Here is a 24,914-nt window from a genome sequence, read left to right on the forward strand (position 1 = left end):
CGCAGTTCGCTCCATTGCTCACAGGCAGGTCACTTCACATGACTTCACTCGCACTGCAGCACAGAGTTCTAATAAGGAACTAGCAGAACCGGAAATCCACACCCTCATGAAGAGGTCACTGAGTAAGAAAGTGCTCTTGGTCTATCATTTTTTTTTTAAGGGGGCCTCATTTATGAATCCACGGAACGCTATTAAGATTAAACGCATATTTTGTTTTTGCAGGCTATTTCATAGGAAATTCTACAGCACCTTACCCACCACCACTGGTGTCCCTGGGCTGCCTTGCTTTGTGCTGCCGTTTTGTATAGCATGTTAGCTCTCCGTTTCTGCAGTAGGGAGTAGTGGACACTCTCGGGTAACTGCGAGAGAATTCCACGGAAATGCTTTATTCCCTGGTCAGAGACTTGTCTTGGCCTGTCCTTGCACGGCTAAATTACGGCGTGTATAACGAGCCTGTACTTGGGCAAGGGCAGCCTCATGCTTTGCTCTCAAGACAGTTTGTTCTCTACCAAGCATTCCCAGGCTGATCATATACCACCAGACATTAGCTGTATATATGTCATTGCTGCATTGTCTGTTTTTTAGAGTAGCGATTGAGCTTGAAGGAATGGCATGAAAGCCTGAGGTCCGTAGTAGTGATGGGTAATACCTCCTTATCGGACTAACATGAGTATACTGATACAGCGAATGTGTTATGCGTTTTAGACCTAAATCGTAGGCCACTAAAGGGAAAAATTCATTGATTATTACACCTCATATGGGGATACAGACCTTCCTGTTAAATATACACCGAGGTATCACATACAAACAGACAGGTACAGATCACTATGTTCTTCTGTCATTAACCCAATTAATGTGTTCAATAACACTATCCCTAACCAGAAGCCCACCTTATCCCTGTAGAGTGTGCTATCCCTAGGCTGTAGGTGGTGCACCGTTTATCTAATGGGATACGAGAAGAGAGAAACTCTCCCTACCACTACAGTGAATATTGAAGAACTACTTAAAATAGCTGAGATCCTGTCCCATAGCTAAACGCCCAGCCGGACAGTTCACGTGGGAATATTTAATAGGTGGTACAATACGTTTTGTATTTTTTGTATTTTATTTATTTGTAGAGCGCTTCTAGCCCCTCAGGCAGCTGGGCGCATATCTTACAGCTATTAAAGCTCTTAAGGCAGTACAGTTACACAAGATTATACAGTTCAATTACAAGTTAAATAGGTTACAACAAGAGTAGGCAGGAAACAGTATTGAGTGCTAGTAATTAACAAAAGGGCGTAACCGCGGCCATGCTAGTGAGAGCCATGAGAATACTGACAGTCAAGTTCGTGCAGCCAGAGTGTAGATTTTCTCTTGAAAATAGGGAAGGAGGGTTCAGATCTAATGGACGGCGGAAGCGTGTTCCAAAGCTTTGCCGCTTGGACAGGAAGCTGGATCCCCTGAATTCTGGAACTTGAATCTAGGGATAGACATAGTGTGGACTTGGGCCGATCTTAGGGGCCTTGGTGTGTGGCAGAAGTCTGTTGGAGAGGTATGCAGGGGCGAGATTGGCTCTGGCTTTGTGTGTTAAGGCAAGTGTTTTGAGGGCGATTCTGTGTTTAACAGATATCCGACACAAGATGCAACCTTAATTAGCTATGTGTAACTTCTTTGGGATGTTGAGGGCAGCCCTGATAGCATTATTCTGTGTCACTTGTAGTTTGTTCATGTTTCTAAGGCTAGTCCCTAGAAAGAGAGAGTTGCAATAATTGATTTTTGACATAACTAGCGTTATGGCCAGGGTGATGTAGTTCGGTGTCATAAGGAATGGCCTACAGGCAATTAACTTGCATGATTTATTCACCCTGCGTGAAGTATGTTCCTCCTGTGCAAGAGAAGTTATTCCTCTAAAAATAAGAGGTAAGACACTAGAATTTCTTGTTCATTTTTTCTCATATGTTTTTTTGAAGGTCTTCCTCATAATAAAAATGTGAGCATAATTACAATTCTACAATAAATGGAAGCATAACCAAATGTGTTGTCTAGACACTGGGCATTTGAAGATGTTACTTATTGTAATGCTCACCTGATTCTCGCAGAGGCGCCGGTCTTGACTGGGCGACTACCGTATCTTCAAAGGTGATGTGTAGCACCCGGTTGGCTCTTTGGGCTGGACCTCTGTGCACTGTATGCCTGACGTGTAGAGTAAGATGTCTGCAGATCGAAAATATGGGGTTAATGAACTGGGGTTATTGGGGTGTCCCTATCTCTTTCCTCTTCTCCTCTCCTGTAGACCCCCAAAGGTTAACGCTCTCACCTTAGGTAAGTGAATGCCGAGCTCTCCATCTGCCTCGGGGCAGGGTGCTGTAACCAGTTTCTTCACTGGATAGGTAGCGCAGGCCTCTTGACTTCAGAGGACTGCTGTCCGTCGTTTACTGCACGAACGGTAAGTTTCGAGTCATTCAAATGTCTTTAAAGTCTTTAGTAATGATGTCTCTTGTTTTGCAGGGTTCCGGCGATGGCGGATGACGGGCTGAAGTGAGTTGAAGATGGAGCCCGTGTGATGAATAGAAGCGCCTGGAAGCACGTAAGTAAGCGCTTGTTGCCTGCTTCACGATGCGCTCTAACTGTCTTTTTATTTTGCAGGTACGAGTTCGGAGCGGCTGCAGGGTGCCGGAATTCCCACTGGATTAGATGTGGAAAGGAGTAATGGCACGTGAGTATTAAAGTTCCCCAATGTCTTTAAACGCACCTTGTTTTGTCTTTCAGATGCGGGATGCAGCGCCGAAGGCCTCCGGAGCGTGCGAAGAGTTGGTAAGCTTTTGTCTTTCAGATGCCGGAATGCAGTGTGAAGACCTCCGGAGCGCACGAAGAGTAGGTAAGCCTTTGCCTTTCAGATGCCGGAATGCTAACCTGTTCTTTCTTGTCTTTATAGGTGTTGCTGAAAACTGGATTCAGAATGGTAAGCCTTTGCCTTTCAGATGCCGGAATGCTAACCTGTTCTTTCTTGTCTTTATAGGTGTTGCTGAAGACTGGATCCAGGATGGTAAGCCTTTTTCCTTAGGCCCAGGACCGGATGCAGAAGACACGATGAGCGTCCTGCTGCAGAGGTTGCAGAATAACGCAAAGCAAGATTCATCCACCGGGTGTGGTTTAAATAGCCTCCTGTAGTGCTTAGGTGTCTCCTTCCACAGCCACGCCTAGGTAAGAAAAGAGTTCCTGGTAAGAAAAGAGTTCCTGCCTTCCAGAAGAGTTCCAGTGTTCTGAATCTAGGGAGTGGCTCCAGCCCCACCCAACAGGAAAAGTAGTTCCAAACAGAAGAGGATCAGAGGCTCAACTAGCAGGCAAGTAAGCAGCATGGTCTGCTGCAGGTAAGTCCACCCAAGCATTATGAGCCCGGCGCTTCCAGCGCTGGGACTGGGCATATTTATGAGCCTGGTGCCACTGGCGCCAGGACTGGGTCCAAAAGGTCCCAATTGGGACTGGTTGGCACTCGTAACCTGGGTTATGGATCTGCTTCCAAGGGAGTTGGGAAAACCCTGACCTTTTGGAAGCAGAGATCATGACACTTATACTGTTTATCTCAAGGATCAGTCTGAGTAATAAACAAATGTGCGTGGACGATCGGTTTCAATGACATTACTACTGTAGTCTTCTTCAGGACCACTTTCTTACTAAAATGCAGCCAGTCATCTACCCATCAGATGAGCTGGGGCATCCAACCCAGCCTGGGAAGTAAAATTAAAAATAACCATTATTTAGCCAGGTTTAGCGTCATTAACTAATTTGACAAAAAGCACTATATGCTGGTGTAACTGTTCAAAGACAGTAGTCAGTCGATTAATGTGCCCCTACTCCAACATGCAGAGCTTATATCAGATAAATATACACCTTCCTCACTCTCTTTTTCAGGGGCAAGGACATTATACTCCCCAAGAGGGTCCCCAACTTCTATTTATAATTGAGCCCTTTGGGTAAAAACACATTTTCAAAGAAGGCATATTTAGTTGCCAAACAATAACTATCAACAAATTACCTCATCTCATGTTCCAAGTTTTGTGCAGGCATTTTTTACAGGTAGTCATGGCGGTCCCTTTTGCAGATCCGGCTTTTTTGGCTTGATATAGTTAAAGCAAGACACCCACACATAGAAAGAAAGGAATGGTATATCTTTTAGTATGTTAAAGTTCTCAGTTTTTGATGCAACAATATGCTATTAGCAACTGGTTCGTGTATCCCAAACTTTGGTTTTGTTGTTCTCCAACATGGGGTCTGGCATGGATTCACATGCTCATGAATATTCCCCGTCGTCAGGCTGAGAATCCTCGGTAAAGAAAAATCAGTATCAGTTTCGTTTCTGATCTGTCTTTCGTAGTAGTAACCAATCACTGATCTCTGCGTCATACTGGCCACAGCCAATGACTGCCATCTCCCTAAGCCCCGCCTCTGGCAGCCATCTTCAGATTTTTACCGCACGTTCAAGTGTTGGGAGTCCTCGTGCTTAGCTCTCGAGCTTTTGCTGCGTTTTCGCGCTTTTTCAGGTGAATTTTCATATTTTTCGGTTAATCGAGCCTCAAGCTCCACCGTTTCTACTCCCGTTAACGGGTACCCGTTGCGGGATTTTCCTACGCCCCTCAAGGGTGAAGATTTCGTCAAATCAACCTTTTGGAGGATTCCAGAAGATTTGCGGCCTACTTCGAGATGGCCCAGGACTCAAGTTCGTCACCCGGACCCAAGCTGTTTTGCAGCTGCCCTGGATGCGGGCTGCAGAATGTGTTTAAGGAGGACGAACATTCGCGATGCCTCTACTGTCTTCATGGGGACAAGACTCATGTAGAGAAGGACTGCCAGTTCTGCAAGAAGTTGTCGGAGCGGACCATGAGGGACCGTCGATCCCGTCTCGCCAGCTGGTTGGAGAAGGGCTCAACGGGTGAGAAGAAGAAGAAAGGGTCCGAGCGGGCTTCTAAGTCCTGTGCGGGCGCCCCGGCGACAGGGGCCCAACACCAGGCCAAGCGCCGCGAGACCGCTGGCTCCGGGAGCACCGAAAGGTCGGGCTCTTCGGTCGCCAGGCAGGGCGCACCTTCCCCGGCACCGTCAACCACGAGCCAGTGCTCCGGTTCGGGGAAGAGGAAGTCCGAGACCCCGGGTAAGCTTCGGGAGAAGCCCCGTCCGATCTCGGGAGAGGGGGAGCGAGGCGTCGCCCCTACCCCTAAGGAGAAGGCCCGGGACGCACCTAAGGTGGTGAAGGCCCTTACCCAGCAGGCAAAGGCCTCTATCGAGGCGATCGCGGCGACTCTGGCCAAGCCGGCAGAGACCCCGCCAGCGGAGACTGCCTCCAGGACTAGAGTTTCCCTGCCGCCAAGGAGGGGAATCCTCTTTTCAGCCCATCGTCATGGCCACCATGATGGAAGAAGCGAGGGGGGGCATGGTAGCCTCCTCGAGTTCGGAGTCAGCCTCGGAGGAGGAACTGACCGAGGCCGTGAGGAATCTCGAAGTCCAATTCGAGAAGGTTCGATCCCGTAAGAAAGATCCTCGGGAGATAACCGAGGAAGACGACGATGGCGAGGAAGAGCAGCCTTCCCTTCCGGCGCAGCCGGTACCTAGGCCTCAGGAAAGCTTGGCGGCCATTTTGTCTGCGATCCAGTCCTTATGCTCTGAGCTAAGGACGAGATTACCACGGCCCAGGCCGGAGGACCCGCAACCTGGCCCGTCGGGAAGTCCTCAGAACAAACGACAGAGGACCCAACCCTCTCCTCCACTCGCCCCCGTAAGGCCTACAGTTCCCTCCTCATCCTCCCACGAGTCGGGAGATGACGGTGCGGTGGGCTCGACGACGGGTTCTGAGGGCGACGACGACGGAACGGGTCTCCCGTCGCACGGGCCTCTCAGCCCGACGAGATTGGCTCATTCCACGCCATGATCGCCAGGGCGTCTGAATTGTTCCAGCTCTGCCCGGAGGAGCAGAAAAAGGAAGGTTTCCTCTATCAGCGCCGGGAGGCCAAGAGGAAGACTGTCATCGCGGTGCCTCTAATCGATGACATCTGGGAGGAGGGCCTGTCGGTACTCAAGAACCCCTCCACGGCACCAGCCAAACGGGACCGGTACGAGAAGAAGTACCGGGTCCCCAAGACCGCTCCCCTGTGCCTCAGGGCCCAGCCAACGCCAGACTCGGTCGTCTCGGCGGCGGCGAAGAAGAAAGTGGCGGGGTCAGGAGCCTCAACGTCGAATTCCCCTCCGGACGGCGAGGGTAGGAAGTTGGACGCCATGGGGCGACGGGTCATTTTGTCGGCGGCGACGACGATCAAAGCGGCCAACGCCCTGTCGATCGTGGCCCGTTACGACAGGGAGCTCTGGTTTAAGCTGGCCCCCATATTGGACTTCCTACCGGACGACAAGAGGTCCGAGGCCCTGGAAATACTTCAAGAAGGCGAGGTGGTGTCGGACCACGCCATAACGGTGGCAACAGATATTGCCGATACCGGGTTCCGCCAGCTGGGCAACAGAGTTTGCCTACGACGACGGGGTTGGCTCCGGGCGACCGACTTCCGTCAGAACGTCCAGACCAGGGTGTTGGACATGCCTTTTGACGGCAGCAACTTTTTCGGGAAGGCGGTGGACGAATCCCTCCAAGCCATAAAGACGGACACGGAGACGGCCCGCGCCCTAGGAGCCCTTCAGCAACGACGGCCCTTTCGGAGCTCCGGAGGCAGACAGGGGGCCTCCAAGGGATCCAGCGGTGGCTCGTCGTCCTACCGCCAGGCGGCACGCTCCTCGTCTCAGGAGGCCTACAGGGGTCGCAGCAAGCAGGGAGCGCCTCGCCGCCGTCGGCAAAGTGGCCAGGGTCGGCAAGGCCACCACCTCCAAGCAGGACTGAACTGGCCGTGGCCTCGGGCCTCCACCGAAGCACCCCGGTGGGAGGCCGGCTGACAAATTTCGTCGGCGTGTGGAAGTCCATCTCCACCGACCGTTGGGTACTGGATACCCTGGCAAGAGGACACTCTATCGAATTCCTGAAGAAGTGCCCTCACGTTCCACCTGTGGCCAGGAAGGAAAATCACGTCCCGCAACTGCTGTTGGAAGTACGGGCGATGCTCAGGAAAGGCGCCATCGAGCTCGTCCCGAAGGGGCTCCGGGGTGTACTCAAGGTACTTCCTCGTCAGGAAGAAGACGGGCGCCTGGCGCCCCATCCTGGACCTTTGTCGTTTGAACAAATACATCAGGTCACAAAAGTTCAGGATGGTCACCCTCCAGCACGTGCTGGGACAGCTGGAGGAAGGCGACTTTCTATCGTCGTTGGACCTGGAGGATGCATACTTCCACGTTCCCATCCTCAAAAGTCACCGAAAGTTCCTCAGGTTTGTCGTCCAGGGACGCCACTACCAATTCAGAGCACTGCCGTTCGGATTGAAGTTGGCCCCCAGGGTCTTTACCAAGTGCCTAGCACCTGTGGCGGCGCGGCTGCGCCTGCAGGGGATTCACGTCTACCCCTACCTGGACGATTGGCTCATCCGCTCGAGGACGAGGGAACTCGCCGTCGAACACACTGCGAGGACCGTCCAGCTACTCACAGACCTGGGATTCGCCATAAATTACCCAAAGTCCCACCTGGTGCCGTCGCAGGTGGCCCTGTTTCTGGGAGCGAAGCTCGATACAGTGAGGCGCCTGGCGGCACCGTCGGAAGAACAGACGAAGACCATTCTGGGCAAAGTGCAGCACCTGCTAGCCACAGACGTGGCCGGGGTGAGGTCCATCAAGTCCCTCCTGGGGATGATGTCCTCTTGCATCTACCTGGTGCGCCTCTGCAGACTACGGATGCGCCCTCTTCAAGAATTTCTCGACGCCCGTTGGATGCAGGCGACGGGCGCCTTCGAAGACAGGGTCCCCCTCAACGAGGTGCTCCGGCAGGCGATTCAGTGGTGGGGCGTTCGAGCGCACCTCACGGCGAGCAAGGACTTTCAGACGCCGGCGTACCAGCAGACGGTGACGACGGACGCCTCCCTGGAAGGTTGGGGCGCCCACACCGGAGATCTCCACGCAAGAGGCCTCTGGCTCCCGGAGGAGAGGCTCCTGCACATCAACATCCTGGAACTCCGAGCCGTGTTCTGGGCTTTCAAATCGTTCCTTCCGTCGCTCAAGGGCAAGGTGGTGCGGATCTTCACGGATCCCCAGCCCTATCCAAGGGGGCACAGGATCTGTGGCACTGGGCGGTCGCCCAGGGGATGTTCCTGGTTACCTTCCACCTGGCAGGAGAAAGAAACACCATCGCCGACTAGCTCAGCAGGGAGCTGCGCGCGTGTCACAAGTGGGAACTGCACCAGGATCAGGTGGATCAACTCTTCCGACGATGGGGCAAACCCCAAATCGACCTGTTCGCAACAGCGACGAACTCGAAGTGCCAGAGGTTCGCCAGCAGGGTTTCCCCAGCCGAGAAGCATGGGCGATGCGTTCTCCTTCACCTGGGACAGCCTACACCTGTATGCGGTCCCGCCTTGCTGCTTCGACTCATCAACCAGCTCAAGAGGTCCCGGTGCAGGATGATCCTCGTCGCACCAGCGTGGCCGAGGCAGATCTGGTTCCCGGACCTTCTGGACTTGTCAACGTCCCCTCCCATCAAGCTGTCGGCGGACGCGGATCTTCTCTCCAGAGAAGGAGGCGCCATCTTCCACCACGACCAGGCGTCGCTGAACCTGCAGGCTTGGCTCCTGCAGCGCTAGAGTTTGGAGGGTACGATATACCGGCCGACTGCAGAGAGGTTCTTGCAAAGGCCAGGGCGTCCTCGACTCTCAAATGCTACGGTCACAAGTGGAAGAGGTTCTCTATCTGGTGCCGAGCACAGAAGATCAACCCCCTACGGATTACGGCCCCTCAAGTGCTGCCGTACCTGCTATCGCTGGCAAAGGCTGGGCTAGCCCATGCCTCCATTAAGATTCATCTGGCGGCGATCTCCAGATATACCAGAACCACAGGACAGACGTCCCTGTGGTCCCATCGACTGGTAAAAGAGTTTATGAAAGGACTGTTCCGGTCGTTCCCGCCGGTGAAGGCCCCGGCACTTCAAGTGGTGTTGACCAGGCTCATGGGGCCCCCATTCGAGCCGATGCACTCCGCACCGATGAAGTTTGTGTCGTGGAAGACTGCATTCCTGGTGGCCATTACCTCCGCACAACGAGTGGGAGAGATCCAGGCCCTATCCTGCAAAGCACCGTACTTGACTTTCCATGCCTCGAGGGTGGTGCTTAGGACGCACCCCTCCTTTATGCCCAAGGTGCCGTCGGACTTCCATCTTAACGAGCCCCTGGTGTTACCTGTTTTCTTCCCGTCTCCTTCGTCGCCGGCCGAGAGGACTTTGCACTCGCTGGATGTGGCTAGAGCGCTGAAGTTCTACGTGGACCGCACAAAGAGTTTTCGGAGGACATCACAGCTATTCGTGAACTTTGGACCTGTGAATCAAAGGAAGGCTCTCTCGAAGTCTTCTATTTCCAGATGGCTCTCTGGCTGCATCATGCACTGCCACCGGTTGGCTAACCGACCGCTGCCAGGCCGTCCGAGAGCCCATTCGACCAGAGCGATCGCTGCTACTATGGCGTTCCTATCTGGTGTGCCCCTGCTGGACATCTGCAGGGCTGCTACGTGGAGGTCGACGCACACCTTCACGAGATTCTACTGCGTCGATCGGGATTCCAGGGAGGAGTCCAGGGTCGGCCAAGCAGTGCTGCGCAACCTGTTCACTTAAGGTGAGCCTGGTGAGGAGGTAAGAGATGCTTAATGTTGAGTTTTTGTATTGCTTAACGTTGAGCCTTTTGCCACCCCCCGTGGTTGTGCATGTGTGTACTGCTATGTATTCTTATATTCATGAGCATGTGAATCCATACCAGACCCCATGCTGGAGAAGGAACAAGTTACTTACCTGTAACTGTTGTTCTCCAGCATGGGTCTGGCATGGATTCACATGCGAACCCTCCCGCCTACCCCTCTGCGGCTCTTCACTTGGTCATACTCCACTTCACGTGCTACCAAATCTGAAGATGGATGCCAGAGGCGGGGCTTAGGGAGATGGCAGTCATTGGCTGTGGTCAGTATGACGCAGAAATCAGTGATTGGTTACTACTACGAAAGACAGATCAGAAACAAAACTGATACTGCTTTTTCTTTACCGAGGATTCCCAGCCTGACGACGGGGAATATTCATGAGCATGTGAATCCATGCCAGACCCATGCTGGAGAACAACAGTTACAGGTAAGTAACTTGTTCCTTACTCAATACACGCCCTATCTAAAGGGCTTTCTAGACATTTTTCAGCATTTAGGCAACACTCGCAGTGGCCTTTCGTCACATTTTCCACCGTTTAACATCTGACCATCTGCTGGTCTCTATCACATTCACGTTATTTAACAAGCCGAGTGCAGGACCGCATTCTGCAGCCATCTTTTTATAGAGATGGCTGCAGAATGCTTGGTGCCATAGTTTTCAAGGGATATGTTGTTGGGGAGACATTCCAAGACAATAGGACAATTGCTTCCAATCCAAACATAGAAACTATGGAAGTAAACACAAACTTCTCAAGTAGGGCTTTCATTTTCTCAAAATACATTCCTTTTGGTATATTCAGCAGAAGGCAATTTGATTTTACAGAGCCAAGTACTAATGGGAAGGGTGGGCCTTTCTCTCTGCAGAAAGTGAGTCAATATGTGGCTTTATTTTTGAGACCGCCACTCTGAGGTTGTCCTCCACTTCCAGCCTTGTGCGGCATTTCGTTTTCAGTACAGCCAATGCTGAAAAGCCTATTTCCCACAAGTAGGAAGACCCAAAGGGTAAGAGAGACTGTACAGCAGACCTTGCCAATGTAGGATACTCCAGGATTACCTTCAGCCAAAAGTCACCCACTGCAATGTTCCTAAATTCAGATTGCTGAGTAGTGTCCGACTGAACCTCAATTAGCTCCTCCTGGACATCAAATGGAAGATGCACCACCTCCTCTGCCAGAAAAGGCTGCATCACCCAGTCATTAATGCCAGTATTTTCTTCAGGGAAGTATTAATCAAAGCTGGACCTTAACGATGTTGGGTGACTTGATCAGCATTCAGTGAGTAAAATAACCTTGTAAAAATCACATGCAGCTTTGCATAAAATTATAGAGAATCTTGGGATTATCAGGCACAGTGAAGGCCCCTCGTATGAAAAGGATGAAATGCCCTGGCGCCTTCCCTGGCCACTGCTGCTGCAGGAGAAATGAGGACCCATGGGGTCTTTGTTCTGTTCACTTGTACAGAGTCCCCACAGTCCTAATTTCTCCCCCACTTAAGAGTGGAACCAGTCTGCGGCACACAGCTTGTAATGCAAAGCGCACATTTTAATCACCAGGACAAAAAACAGAGAACTGAATACATTACAGTCCCCCCCCCCCCTACAGCCCCTCCCATCTGAAAGGAGGGCAGTATGTCACTAATGAGCCATCATTAGTGATTTCCTGCTCTGCATTCAGATGGGAGTGGCTGGTCATCCCCGCAAAAGGTGGTGTGTGCTGTAATTCGGGCAGTTTCTAGCCAACTTGGTGCCCAGGGCGAAACACCAGAATGCGCCCTCCCACCCCCACTGACTGCCACAGGTGACTGCCAAACTACACCTCTGTCCTGCGACAAACCCCCCTCCTCAATATGAATAAATAATTGCTATATAAATGAAGCTGATTTCATTACATTGTAATTCAAGTACTTTACAGAAGAATTCTAATGTGAAAACACAGCTGTAACTGCCCAAGTAAATGGTTTTTCTGTCACCTGCTCTTAAGGAAGGCCTTGCCTGAATGCAGTTTCAAACTGCCCATACTGGCACACTGCGGTGTGAAAAGACTATCAGGGTCTGAGGGCCCACTGACCTTGCCCTGTGTTGCAGGTGTTCTGTTTGTATCACCTCACATGTATTTCGTAAGGGGCAATACTCGACTAACCGTATGAATTACCTTCTAATAGAAAGTTATCATTCCAAGATGGACAGTCTGGTACACTCTTATTGTACTCTTTCAAAATACCTCTCTGAGAGTGGGAAAGAGGACAAATAGCACCAATGGGGATTCCTGTATGCTTTGCATTGAATCAAAGAGCTTTTCGGGACTATAACAGTGATCAGAGATATCTGCATTTGATAAACAAGTATGTGAAAAAAGGACTGTATGTGTGAATCTCTAAATGTATACCTGATGCATGGCTTGGTGCTCACATCACGGTTCACAATACTCATCCTAACATTAAAATGTTTGTAACCATACATGCTCATTTGGACAGCTTACGTTTTTGGATGCGAGTATAAAATGGCTGCAACATCAACCACTTAAAATGGGGTACAAGGGCTCTTTTACTTCTTGTTTCTGAAGAATTTTAGAGAAGGGGCTGGGTCTCAGTGTGGGCATGCCCAACCCCAATACAGAAACATCTAAAGGGAATTATATCTACAGACAGGGCAGGATACCACACAAGAGAGGCCCAATAAACAATGTACAGAAAGGCTACACAGAAAGGATTGCACCTCTTTCAAACTTTAGCCTAACCAGTAATAAGCTGATGAAGCATTTTAAACAAAAACAGGTATATGTGCTGTTACATAAGGGATCAACCACATAAACACCATTAACCAACAGGGTGGCGACTTGTGCCACGCACAAATCATTGCTGCACACATCACTGCATTGATTTGCCATGGACGACTGTCTGTCTGCATGGTGACACACAATGAACTCCTTTCCTAATCAAGGTGCCAAGTGACATTGAGTTGCCATCTGGTGTGCTTGCTAGGCAGTGGCTGATTGTTTAGACCATTAAAAGACCTTTGATGCTGAGAGGATGCATTTAGTCCATGTCCCAAAGCAGCTACTAGAATACTTAAGCAGGAAAACAGTTAACCTTTCCAGGGATGCGCCATATGCAACTAAAAAGTAATATAGGAAAAACATACGTTTTGGTGTGTCAAAGACACATGAAAATAAAGAAAATAGTTTAACTTTTCTGTGTGGCACTTTAATTCTCTTTTGCATAGGTTTGGTCAGCTAACTGATACTTGTGCTGGCCTGGTGAATACAAATGCCCAATGTTCAGTTCTTAATTGTGAAATAAGCGCATGCTGTGTAAAAATAATGGCTTAAGTGAGCCAAATTTATAAATGTCCCCACTTGAAAGGCTGTCAGCACAAAGAACGAAGGGTACGGGGGGTGTGACGCCAGATCACCTCACACGCTGTGTTTGGAATATGCATTCCTATGTTTGCATATTCCCAACGCATCGTAGTCATCCACGAGTCGGCAGAGATCAGCCAGCCGCACCTCTCAGCAGCGCTCACTGGAACAGCAGACTGCTTAATCTGTTGTCCGGCAGCTTTTCAGGCTGTGGATGCGCACCGCACCGCCTTGGACATGAGGCTGCGGCCCAGCAGAGGGGCACGCCCAACAGTTTGAATACGCTGAGATAAGGTAATTTGTTGATAGTGATTGTTTGGCAACTAAATATGCCTTCTTCGAATAAAATGTGTTTTTTACCCTGAAGGGCACAATTATACATAGAAGTTGGGGACCCTGTTGGGGAGTATTAGTTGCACCCGAAAAAAAGAGAGTGGCGAGGTTTTCTATTTATCTGATATTAGCTCAACATGTTGGAGTAGGGCCAATTAATCGACTGACTACTGTCTTTGAATAGTTACACCAGCATATAGTGCTTTTTTGTCAAATTAATTCATGACGCTAAACCTGGCTAAATAATGGTTATTTTTAATTTTACTTCCCAGGCTGGGTTGGATTCCCACCTCATCTGATGGGTAGATGACTGGCTGCATTTTGAAAAGAAATTGGTCCTGAAGAAGATGACTACAGTAGTAATGTCATCGAAACCGGTCGACCACGCAAATTTGCTTATATCTCCGAGTGATCCGTGAGATACACAGTATAAGTAACATCTTCAAACGTCCAGTGTCTAGAGGACATGTTTGGTTATGCTTCCATTTATTGTAGAATTGTAATTATGCTCACATCTTTATTATGAGGAAGACCTTAAAACACCTTATGAGATAACATGAAAGAAATTCTATTGTCTTAGCTCTTATTTTTAGGGGAGTCACTTCTCTTGCACAATAGGAACATACTTCACACAGGGTGAATAAATCGTGGTATTGTGCCACCTATTAAATATTCCCACGTGAACTGTCCGGCTGTGTGTTTTGCTATGGGACAGGATCTCAGCTAATTTTAGTAGTTCAATACTCATTGTAGTGGTAGGGAGAGTTTCTCTCTTCTCCTATCCTATTAGATAGGCGGTGCACCACCTCCAGCCTAGGTATAACAGGGATAGGATGTGCTTCTGGTTAGGGATAGTGTTAGTGAACACATTAATTGGGTTATAGACTGAAGAAACTAGACCTAAATCAACCATTACTTTGCAAGGACTCTCATTGCTTATTCCACTATGGCTGGTTTATTCCACCAGGAAGGATGTAAATTAGGCATTTCGAGGGGAGTGGGTCCTCCGACGTATTCCATATCTATGACAGGTAATGTCCACAGCTGTGCTGCTTCGGAAAATCTTTGGCGTCTGCGTCGATGACGTCGATGCGCCGTCCCCGAGGACCTCCTCCGACGGCCGTCACCCGATGTGATAAGTAGGACGCACGACGCCCATAGCCTCAGTTCTGTTTTTTCCGCGAACGTGTTCGCTTCGTGAATCTCGGTATGCCTCGACTAGTTGGAGTTTGCTGTTTTCTATTCTCGGTTCGTTGAACCTGTTCGGTTTGTTGTGTAGACCTGCTCGTGGCGATGTCTTTCTCATCTTCAACCCCGTGTCCGGGCTTCAAGAACTGCGGGGACTGTGTGTCCAAGATGTCGGTCACGGACTCGGCACGACGCCTGCCTCTGGTGCCTCGGGGAGGCCCACGATACGGACGACTGTGTCGACTGCCAGTCGCTCACGGCAAAGGCCTTGCGGGAACGCAAGAAGAATCTGTCGGTAGGCCGGGTATCTAAGCCCCGGAAGTCGAAGTCTGCGGGGCTTTCGACGGATGACTCGAGGGGCGACTCTCCGCGTCATCGTCGGAAGTCCAGTGGGTCTCCTTCCAGGAGTCGGTCTCGCCACTCCTTCGCCTCTTTGAGGCATTCCCGGAAGCGCCGGCATAGGACGCCTTCCCCGTCCTCTTCCGAGGACTCCACCCGTCGCCGGGTCGCTTATCCCTCCATGCAAGCGACACCGGAGGAATGGGCTTCCTTCGGGAAGCAGATGCTAGCGATTCTTGAATCGCAGGGCACCGGTCCGTCCGTGCCTCTGAATGGGGTCGGTCGGCACCGGTCGAGAGACACCGCTCGTACGCCTTCGGGCTCGGGTGGTCGGCACGGCTTGCGGGAGAGGTCCCGCTCGGACAAGGGTAGCCGTTGTCGCCATGCCCGTGCCAGGTCCCGGTCCTCGACGCGCTCGAGACCGTGTGATCCTGTGCCGTCTACGTAGAAGACGTCGACGCCTGTGGCGCTGAGGTCGTCGACAATTTCTCTCGAAGCTCCGCCTCCGCGGGGGTCGTCGACGCCTAGGTTGTCGAGAGACACGCTCGGAGCTCCGGCTTCGAGGACGGTGTCGACGCCGCCGATGACATCGATGCCGATTCGCTCGACATCAACGTCTTTTCTGTCGACGCCGGCGCCGACTCGTTCAGCGCCCTCGATGCCTTTTCTGTCGACGCCGGCGCCGACTCGTTCGGCGTCCTCGACGCCTTTCGAGGCGGTGGTGTCGGAGGGGCCCCGTGGCACGGGGTTTGCCCCTAGAAAGGCTATGGCTAAGGTCCGACACTGCTTTGGTCCACAGAGGTCTTCCTCTCCCCACCTGGAGTACATTTCAGAGGGTGATGAAGGCTGTGATGGCGGCATGGTTCCGGTTACGGTTCCAGATGACCTTATCTCGGGCCACAGACAGTTTGATGACCTGAGGCAGTCGCTGCATGATGCCAGTGGACTGGACACCTCTCCGGAGGTGGAGTTTTGTCGGCCGGAACCTGGCGCTCATGCCAATTCTTCATATCGGCGCCTTATGTCTCGGGTTACCGAGTACTTGGGTTGGTCAGCTCCCCCAGGGGAGTTCGTTCAGGATGATCTTACGGACATACTTGATCTCGGTCCGCCCAGTGACCCGGTTTTGCCTTTTCATATGGCTCTGCAGAAAAGGGTGGCGGTGGCTTGGACTGCTCCGGAGAGTCTCCCGGCAGTGGGCAAGTCTTTGTCACGAAAATACCGTCCAGCCAGTAGCGACCCCCTGCTACTTGTCTAGGCTCCCCACCCCGGAGAGTTTGGTGGTGCAGGCGGCTACGGCCCTGGCAAAGCAGGCGTCGTATCCTACCATCCCTCCGGATAGGGACGACAAACGTTTTGACGGCTGGGCGAAGAAAGGGGGTATGGCGCTTCAGGCGGCCAACTCCATATGTGCCTTGTCTCGTTTCACACACACTCTGTGGAACTGTGATGCTTTAGCGGCTGATCATATTCCCGAAGGGGACGAACGGGATGGTTTCCTTGCTATGGTTCAGGATGGCAAGGATGCTATGTGTGAGGCCGTTCAGTCGGGTTTGGACTTGGCGGATTGTGTCAGCCGGTCCATGGCGACGAGCACCGTAATGCGGAGGTTTGCGTGGTTGCGGAAGTCTGGGTTCGCTCCTGATGTGCAGTCCCGGCTCCTCAACATGCCTTTTGACGGTGAACACCTTTTTGGCAGCAAGGCTGACGAAAGCCTTGAGAGGTTGCAGACCTCCAAAGCTGCAGCGAAGTCGTTGGGCGCTGCAGTTCGCCAACCTCCGCCTTTTCGTCCTAGGGGACAGCAATGGAGGGGAGGTTCCTTTCGCTATTACTCTTCCTTCAGTAAAGCGAGGGGAGCTAGCAGTCAAAGAGGCCATCGTAAGAGTGCCAGAGGTGGACACAAAGGTACTCGAGGTGCCAAGGCCGCTCGGGCTGTTGCCTCTTTGCCCTCAGGCAACGCCGCAGCCGCTACCACTCAGTCATGAGGCCAGGTCCCATGGTTCGCCGGTTGGGGGAAGGCTGGCGCAGCATCTTGTAGAGTGGCAAGCCATTACTTCGATGTGTGGGTTCTGTAGATCATAACCCACGGCTACTGTCTTCCTTTTCGGCAGAGGCCTCACGACAATCCACCTGGGAATCTCTCTTTGAAGAGTCCGGAAGGACAAGTTCAAGATGGTGACTCTTTCTCAAGTCCTCCAGGCCCTTCAACTTCAGGACTGGTCGGTGTCTCTCGACCTCAAGGATGCTTACTTCCATGTGCCGATCCATCCCAAGCACAAGAAGTACCTGAGGTTCGCGGTTGGCGACTCGCACTTTCAGTTTCGGGTCCTGCCGTTCGGATTGACCTCCGCCCTGAGGGTTTTCACCAAGCTCATGGTGGTGGTGGCAGCGCATCTCAGGAAAGGGGGGATTCACGTCTACCCCCACCTGGATGATTGGTTGATCAGGGGGAGCTCTCCCGAGCAAGTCCTGGATCATCTGTCCGTCACCTGCCACTCCCTTCACAGGCTGGGCTTCTCCCTCAATTTAAAGAAATCCCATTTGACACCAACGCAGCGGCTCCAGTACATCGGAGCAGTGCTCGACACATCCCTGGGGCAGTGTTTTCCTCCTCAGGTGAGGGCTCTTCACATTCAGCAGATGGTGCACAAGTTTCAGTTTGCCCAGAATCTCCCAGCGTCCGAGTTCTTGAGACTGCTCGGCCTCATGGCATCCTGCATTCTTCTGGTGCCAGAGGCTCGTCTGCGGATGAGATCTTTGCAGTGGGCACTCAAGCTCCAGTGGTCTCAGTCCTCTGGCAGGCTGTCGGACCCTGTTCAGGTGCCGCCCTCGGTGGCCCGGGACCTTCTGTGGTGGCCCGTCGAGGGAAATCTGATGAAGGGGCCCCATTTTGTCTGCCCTGACCGGAGGTGACGATCGTGACTGACGCATCGCTCACGGGATGGGGAGCTCATGCCAACGAGTTGAGTCAGCGGTCGTTCGTCTCCGTCGGAGTCCAGACTCCATATCAATCTGTTGGAGCTGAGGGCCGTCAGGCTTGCCCTGAAGGCTTTTCTGCCGACTGTGTGCGGAAAGAGTGTCCTGATTCTAACGGACAACACGGTGGCCATGCACTACCTCAACAAAAAGGGGGGGGCAGGGTCACTTCCGCTGTGCAGGGAGGCGATGCAGCTCGAATTCTGGGCCATCCAGCAGGAAGTTTCGATCTCGGCTGTTCATCTGGCCGGAGACGACAACGAGACGGCGGATGCTCTGAGCAGGCAGAGCACGATCTCTCACGAGTGGGAGCTGGCTCAGGAGATTCTCCTGGAGATCTTTGCCCTTTGGGGGACTCCTCAAGTGGATCTCTTCGCCTCCAGTGTCAACCGGAAGTGCGAAAGGTTTTGCTCGCGGGAATTTCCTTTAAAAGGAGCCTTAGGAGACGCGTTTGTGGTGGAGTGGTCATTCCCACTGCTGTACGCGTTTCCTCCAGTCCCCGTCGTCCCGCAAGTGCTGCGTAGGTTCGGTTCCCGGATGATCCTCATTGCTCCGGCGTGGGCCCGGAGGACGTGGTACCCGGACCTTCTCGACTTGTCCATCTGCCCTCCACGTCGTCTTCCCTACCGAGACGATCTGCTCTCACGGGAGGGGGGTCAGGTTCTCCATCGAGAGGTCAGATCCCTCAACCTTCACGCTTGGCTTCTGAAAGGTTGAGGTATAAGGATTGGGACCTCCCTGAAGACGTGATGGAGGTGTTGCTCTCGGCCAGGCGGCCGGCAACAAAGTCTCTGTACCGTTGCCGTTGGAGAAAGTTCTGCGACTGGTGCAGAGTTAAGAATGTGGATCCTTTTGTTTGTGACATTCCCATGGTTCTGTCTTTTTTGCTTTCTTTGGCCCACAGTGGCTTGCAAGTGGGGACCATTAAAGGTTACCTGGCGGCGCTGTCCATATTTAAGCGCTCGTCTGAGGAGTGTTCCTATTTTAAGATTCCTTTAATTTCGCAGTTTTTGAAAGGGCTCACTAATGTGTTCCCTCCGTCACCTTTTCTGGTGCCAGGTTGGGATTTGAACCTTGTTCTTAAGTTTCTTATGGGTGCTCCGTTTGAGCCTTTACATTCTTGCCCTTTGAGGCTGTTGACTCTGAAAACTGTGTTTTTGGTTGCGGTTACTTCCGCTCGCAGAGTGAGTGAGTTACAGGCACTTTCAGTTAAGCCACCCTTCACTGTGTTTCAGAAGGACAGGGTTGTCCTTGGAGTTCGTCCTTCTTTTCTTCCGAAGGTGGTTTCGGACTTTCATTTGAGCCAGAAGGTTGTTCTTCCGGCGTTCTATCTTCCTCCACATCCTGGTAAGGAAGAGGAGAGGCTCCATAGGCTTGCTCCTCGGAGAGTGTTGAGCTTTTATATTTCGCGCATGTCCCGGGTCAGCGTGGACGATCAACTTTTCATTGGTTACGCTGGAAAGCGTTTGGGACAAGCTGTGACAAAACAGACTTTGTCTCGTTGGATTATTTTAGCTATCTCCGAGTGTTACCGCTTGGCGGGTAAGGACCCTCCGGCTGGCTTGCGGGCCCATTCTACCAGAGGAGTGGCTGCGTCTACTGCCCTGCAGAGGGGAGTTCCTATTCGTCACATCTGTGATGCAGCCACCTGGGCTTCAGTACATACTTTTGTACGTCACTATTCCCTCGATTCCATCGGAGGGCAAGATCTGGCCTTTGGCAAGGCAGTTCTCTTCCGCAATTTGATTGGGCATGCTAAATTTGTATTCTAAATTCTTTCCCACCTCCTTGCTTGGTACTGCTTTGGGAGTCTGTCATAGATATGGAATACGTCGGAGGGCTGAATCCCCTCGAAGAACAAGTTACTTTCTTACCTGGTAACGTTCTTTCAATGGGATGGTCCGACGACGTATTCCATATCGCTCCCTTCCTGCCTTCCCCACTGCAGAATTTCTTTTGCGATTGCAGCTTGCGTTCCGCAAGGCCTTGTGTGTCTGACTGGCAGAAATCTGGTGGCACACGTTCTGGGAAAAAACTATAACTGAGGCTATGGGCGTCGTGCGTCCTACTTATCACATCGGGTGATGTCGGCCGTCGGTGGAGGTCCTCGGGGACGGCGCATTGACGTCATCGACGCAGGACGCAGACGCCAAAGATTTTCCGAAGCAGCACAGCTGTGGACATTACCTGTCATATATATGGAATACGTCGTCGGACCATCCCATCGAAAGAAAGTTACCAGGTAAGAAAGTAACTTGTTCTTCTAACTCCCGCATGGGCTCGTACCTCCGTTTCTCAGTGTTGAAGTTTTGACAATTGCATTTGTAGGCGGTGGCAATTGAAAGCTAAAGACGGCCCTCCACTTATTTTTCTTTATGGCAAAAGTCGGAGATCTAAACAGATGACAAGTATAACATATATCCATCTTCTGTCTGCCAGGGTGTAAAATAAGGGCTTAAAACAATCATAGCGAGGAACTACCCAGAGCAGTATTGTGCAGATTTTAACAACTTCCTAGTGTCAAAAAACTCATGAACAATAAAATACCATAATCGACTACAAGGCAGGGAGCTTCATAAAACATTACAACTAGACTGCTCTAAAACAAAATGTCCCCACCCTGCCCCTCATTTATTACAGTTCATGTGATACTTTTCGTGCCATAGTTTATTTAAATAGAGAGTCAGACCTGAAGGAGGTGGAGTTCTAACACATAATACGTTGCAGCTACAGATGAATGTGAGCTGTCCTGCTGTGGGGCACGGGGGCACTGTGAGACTTGAAGAGCCTTAATTGATGCCCACCAACATCACCAAATATCCCGGTCCACGGCAGCACTAAATCCACACTTTTCCAGAACTTTTTATTGCGGAATCTCTCTACATTGCTTTCAGTCGCAATGCCTGTCCCTTGTACCCGAAAATGCCCTCCTCCCAACCACATCTGGATTGCTGGCTCCTGGTTTTTTGGGTAGTATACCATGATGCCCCGATTTGTAAACTACAACCGACTCTGTAAGGTGGCATAGAATCCACAAGCAGTAATGTTTGCCAACATTTTGGCTGTGACCAATTCCTCACTGTTGTACGTGGTAGCACATAAAAAGCTTTCTAGGTGCTTGATACTAGTTCAGCTTTTTAGCCTCGGCCCGGGCATCCTATTGGGCATTATGGTCCTGAAGGCGAAGTGAAAGGCCTGCACGCAGCTGTCCTAGTTCTTAGAGCCCGCAAATAGTCAACTGAGAAGGCCCGGGGAAAATTACAAGCGTTCTAATTTAATTTCTGCAAGAGCAGGCTTTCTTGGCATCCGGCTCACCTTTTGTGCTTCTCCTTTGTTCCTCTCACAGCACTCAGCAAGCTTGGAATGGAAGCTCTAACCCACCTGTAAAGTTTACATATCAAGCTTGCCTGCATGTTTGCGCGCACTGGCCAGTGGTCAAGGAGACATGGACAAGCTGCTTCACAGGAAGGCAGTGGTGAGGCTGCCATTGCGTTGGAACCTTTACCATTGACCTTTAATGTGTACTTGGTGACCTTTGGCCTCGTTGAAGGCCCTTGCCTTTGGTTTGGACTAGTAGCTTGGGCAACAGTCACCCACCGCAGCCCAATGTTGTTGGCTCTAACGCTTCATTAGAGACGATAAGTTCATGGACATGAATTAAAGTTGACTAAAACAGGTTATCCGAGTTTAGATGGCCCATTCAGTTGAGCACTAGCTGCTGAGATGTTTTCACCCTGTAGGTTACAGATTTTACTCCTGGCAAGACGGTTGAAGCATTTCATCCCACTTATGTTGCAGATTACCATTTATTTGGTTAATAATAGTACCTGTTTACACATGCATGAGATGGCAAATAGTCCTGCATCAAGCACTATAAAGGAGCAGTTATTCAAAAATTGGGGTTGTGACACGTTGACAGCACGTGTATACTGTGTTTATGAAGGCCTGAGAAAGTCAAATCAGTTCAGATACTGAATCGCAAACGGCGTTACTTGTGAAGGATGCAGTGTATTGACGTGGTGGATTCTCTTAGTGACACCCATTGCATGTGAATCAACATTTGACTTAACAGAATTTCTAAATCTACTTCAACACGCACTTATTTCTGACAGACCACAGACACCAATGGAGCCCCTAACCTTCTCTCAAGGCCAATGTGTAGATTTCATGTTAAAGCAGACATGCACTGTGTTATGCACAAATGAGCGCACAAACTGTTGTAATACCCCTTGTCTGCTTTACTATTGAGGACTAGGTTTGCAGCTCACTCTCCAAACCCACCTTTTCCTTGCCCTCCGTAGCAATTGCATTTGTTCTTAACTGAAGAAGGTAACTTTAAGGTCCAGGATGCTTAAGATCTGGAACATTTCTGTAGTAGCACAGATAATCCAGTAGAAGGTTCAGTTTACCTTGGGTTTTTCTCTGGATCACCGAATGTTGGGTATTACTGTCTCCATCCAGACTACGTTCATTATGGATTTTATCATCTGCATTATTTCGTTCTCAATCTGTTAAAATCGCAATAAAGATTATTAAACCAAAAAAAGACAGTTCGGTTTAGCACACATCATCCAGTAGATTTAGTCCTCTACAGTTTTGCTACAACTAGATGAAAACGAGTTGTTTGTGATATTAACGTTTTTTAAACATCGTGTTGTAGAAATGTCATTAAAAAAAATGAGTGCTTAAATATTGTGCTCTAATAAAAAAAAATAAAGGCACGTTTAAAAATATTGCTCTTAAAACGATGGCCGGCAAGTAGGGAAATCACATATTGGTTATTGTTGAAAGCCCTGAATTGAAAGGAACCGAGAAATGTCATACAGTGAATAACGAATCAGTGAGCCTTGTGAAAATGTGCAACTCTCTGCTTACACAGGCGGGATAAGAAGCCACTTTAGCTTGAAGCATGTCTCCTTTCAGGGGGACAGACATCCCCCACCATCCCCTCCAAATCCTCCCCCACCACTTGGCCACGATATTTTTATTAAACAGAATGTAGAGCATATTATGTTCCTGTATTATTAGGTTCCTGCATTATTTTTTAGTCTCTGTGAATAACGTTGTGGGGAATGATTATATCACTGGCTACCAAGAAAATGCACAGTGCTGCCGCTGTGCTAGACATCTCCTTTCCTTTGTCCTTCTGAAAGTGGGTCCTCACCATAAATGCTTGGCCGGCATTCCCTGCCGCTGAGAATATCTGCAGTGGACTTGGAAAGTTCTTAGAAATGTTGCATGATTCCGTTTCTGAGGTCTGGGATATTGATATTCATTAACACGGCTTTCTTTTTTTTCCAGATCTGCCAGATTCTCCTGTGGACCTGGTGATCAACTGCCTGGACTGCCATGAGAATGCTTTTCTTCATGACCAGCCCTGGTACAAGGCGGCGGTGGAGTGGGCCAGCCGAAACAGGGCACCTGTGCTCAGCATTGACCCACCTGTAAATGAGCTGGAAGAGGGCATAGATGCTAAGTGGTCACTGGCTCTCGGGCTACCGTTGCCACTAGGTGAGCGTGCAGGGCGCATATACCTCTGTGACATAGGTATCCCCCAGAAAGTCTTTCAGGAGGTGGGGATCAACTATCACTCGCCCTTTGGCTGCAAGTTTGTTATTCCACTTCACTCGACCTAGGCACAGAGGCTGCTATCACAGGATGGTTTGAGGAAAGGGTTGGCTAAGGACCTGTCAAATTCACACGAGTGTATGCTGTTTGGCTCCACACTGCAGAACTAAGAGGCCTTAAGAGATGTCTTCGAAAAGCTGTTTTTTTCTTCATTTCAAGCAGGCGTCCCTGCTGCACCAGCAAGGAACCAAGACAGCTGCTGAGAGACGCTTCACTTCAAGCTCATTATTTTTCTGTATTTTTTTTTTTACCGAAGTGTATTTTTTACTCCCCAGTGTTGTGCCATGCTGTGAAAGAACAGCTGACTCTGGTTACTCAGTGTTGCATAGTGAGGCCCCTACAAGGCCAGGTAGCAGAAACGACCACCTCTCCTGAGAGGATGGGAGCAAGGACATTTTTTGTTTTTGTTTTAATCATGTTTACAGCTTCTTTCTTGAGCTGTATGGGATGGCTTTCTAAACACACTGCAGTATGAATGTCCCATTTTGAAAATTGGGATGGGAGAGTTTCTTTTTTGCTTCAGTTCACTATTATAGAGTCCTGCACACATGTTGGCTGTATCATGAATGCAAGATGGCAGCTGTTCTGGAATCGATGATGGACCTTGACCTATGAAAGTCTGTTATGTTTGCCTTTTTTTTGTCTTTTTATTTGAGCCGTTGTCGGCGGAGTTAAGTTGTTCTGAAGTCAGCCAGGCTGTGAGCCAGTTGTGCTGTTCTGTTCATTTGTGTCATTTGAAAATGCCTCTTCATGCAGCGTCCGAGGTGGACCATGCCCTTGTTCTTGATGGAGGTATTGCTGTGCAAGGAAATGTCCAGCAAAAATATTAAACTATGGGCAGCTAAATTTTTTTACTTAAAAGAACAATCTTATAAAACTAAGAAGGCTGAGTTTCATTTGTTTATTACCAAAAAGCCCTTTCTTGTAACGGTTATATTTCACTATATTGAATAGACTAAAGTGATGTAGTGCTACAGTACAGTCAACCGTTGTGGCACTTTAGACACTCTGATGTCAGTTCCTGTTTCAACCTGCGTCCATAATGTTGGATGTTGCTTGATTGCATTACGTTGACTTGTGGTTTTTGAGGAATTGCTCTGCTCCAGACGCATCTTAAACGCTATTTTAAAAGAAATAAGCAAACAGGTTTTGCAGGAAAAATTGACGTATTTTTTATTTTTTTACTTCTCCTGGATGATGACAGCAGAGGCTGCGTGGGCAGCCAGAGTAATATAGAGCAACTACATTTTCAAAGCGTATTTCTTTTCTAAATGTATTGGGTACACCAGAGACGAAACATAG

General features: G+C 50.2%; 1 protein-coding gene across 4 annotated transcripts in view; it reads left to right on the forward strand.

Moving 5' to 3' along the window:
* EDC3 (enhancer of mRNA decapping 3) overlaps positions 1–24,496 on the forward strand; it is a 787,882-nt gene extending 763,386 nt beyond the window's left edge. For 2 of the 4 annotated variants that reach the window (XM_069624321.1, XM_069624323.1), the window contains one exon: positions 23,286–24,496. In XM_069624321.1, coding sequence (XP_069480422.1) covers positions 23,286–23,620 — 335 coding nt within the window. In that variant the 3' untranslated portion in view covers positions 23,621–24,496. The remainder of the gene's footprint in view (positions 1–23,285) is intronic. The other 2 variants (XM_069624320.1, XM_069624322.1) reach the window with 2 other exon arrangements.
* Positions 24,497–24,914: the final 418 nt, after the last annotated feature.

Source organism: Ambystoma mexicanum, chromosome 11, assembly GCF_040938575.1.
Source record: "Ambystoma mexicanum isolate Mex_15411 chromosome 11, UKY_AmexF1_1, whole genome shotgun sequence".
NCBI classification, from domain to species: Eukaryota; Metazoa; Chordata; class Amphibia; order Caudata; family Ambystomatidae; genus Ambystoma; species Ambystoma mexicanum.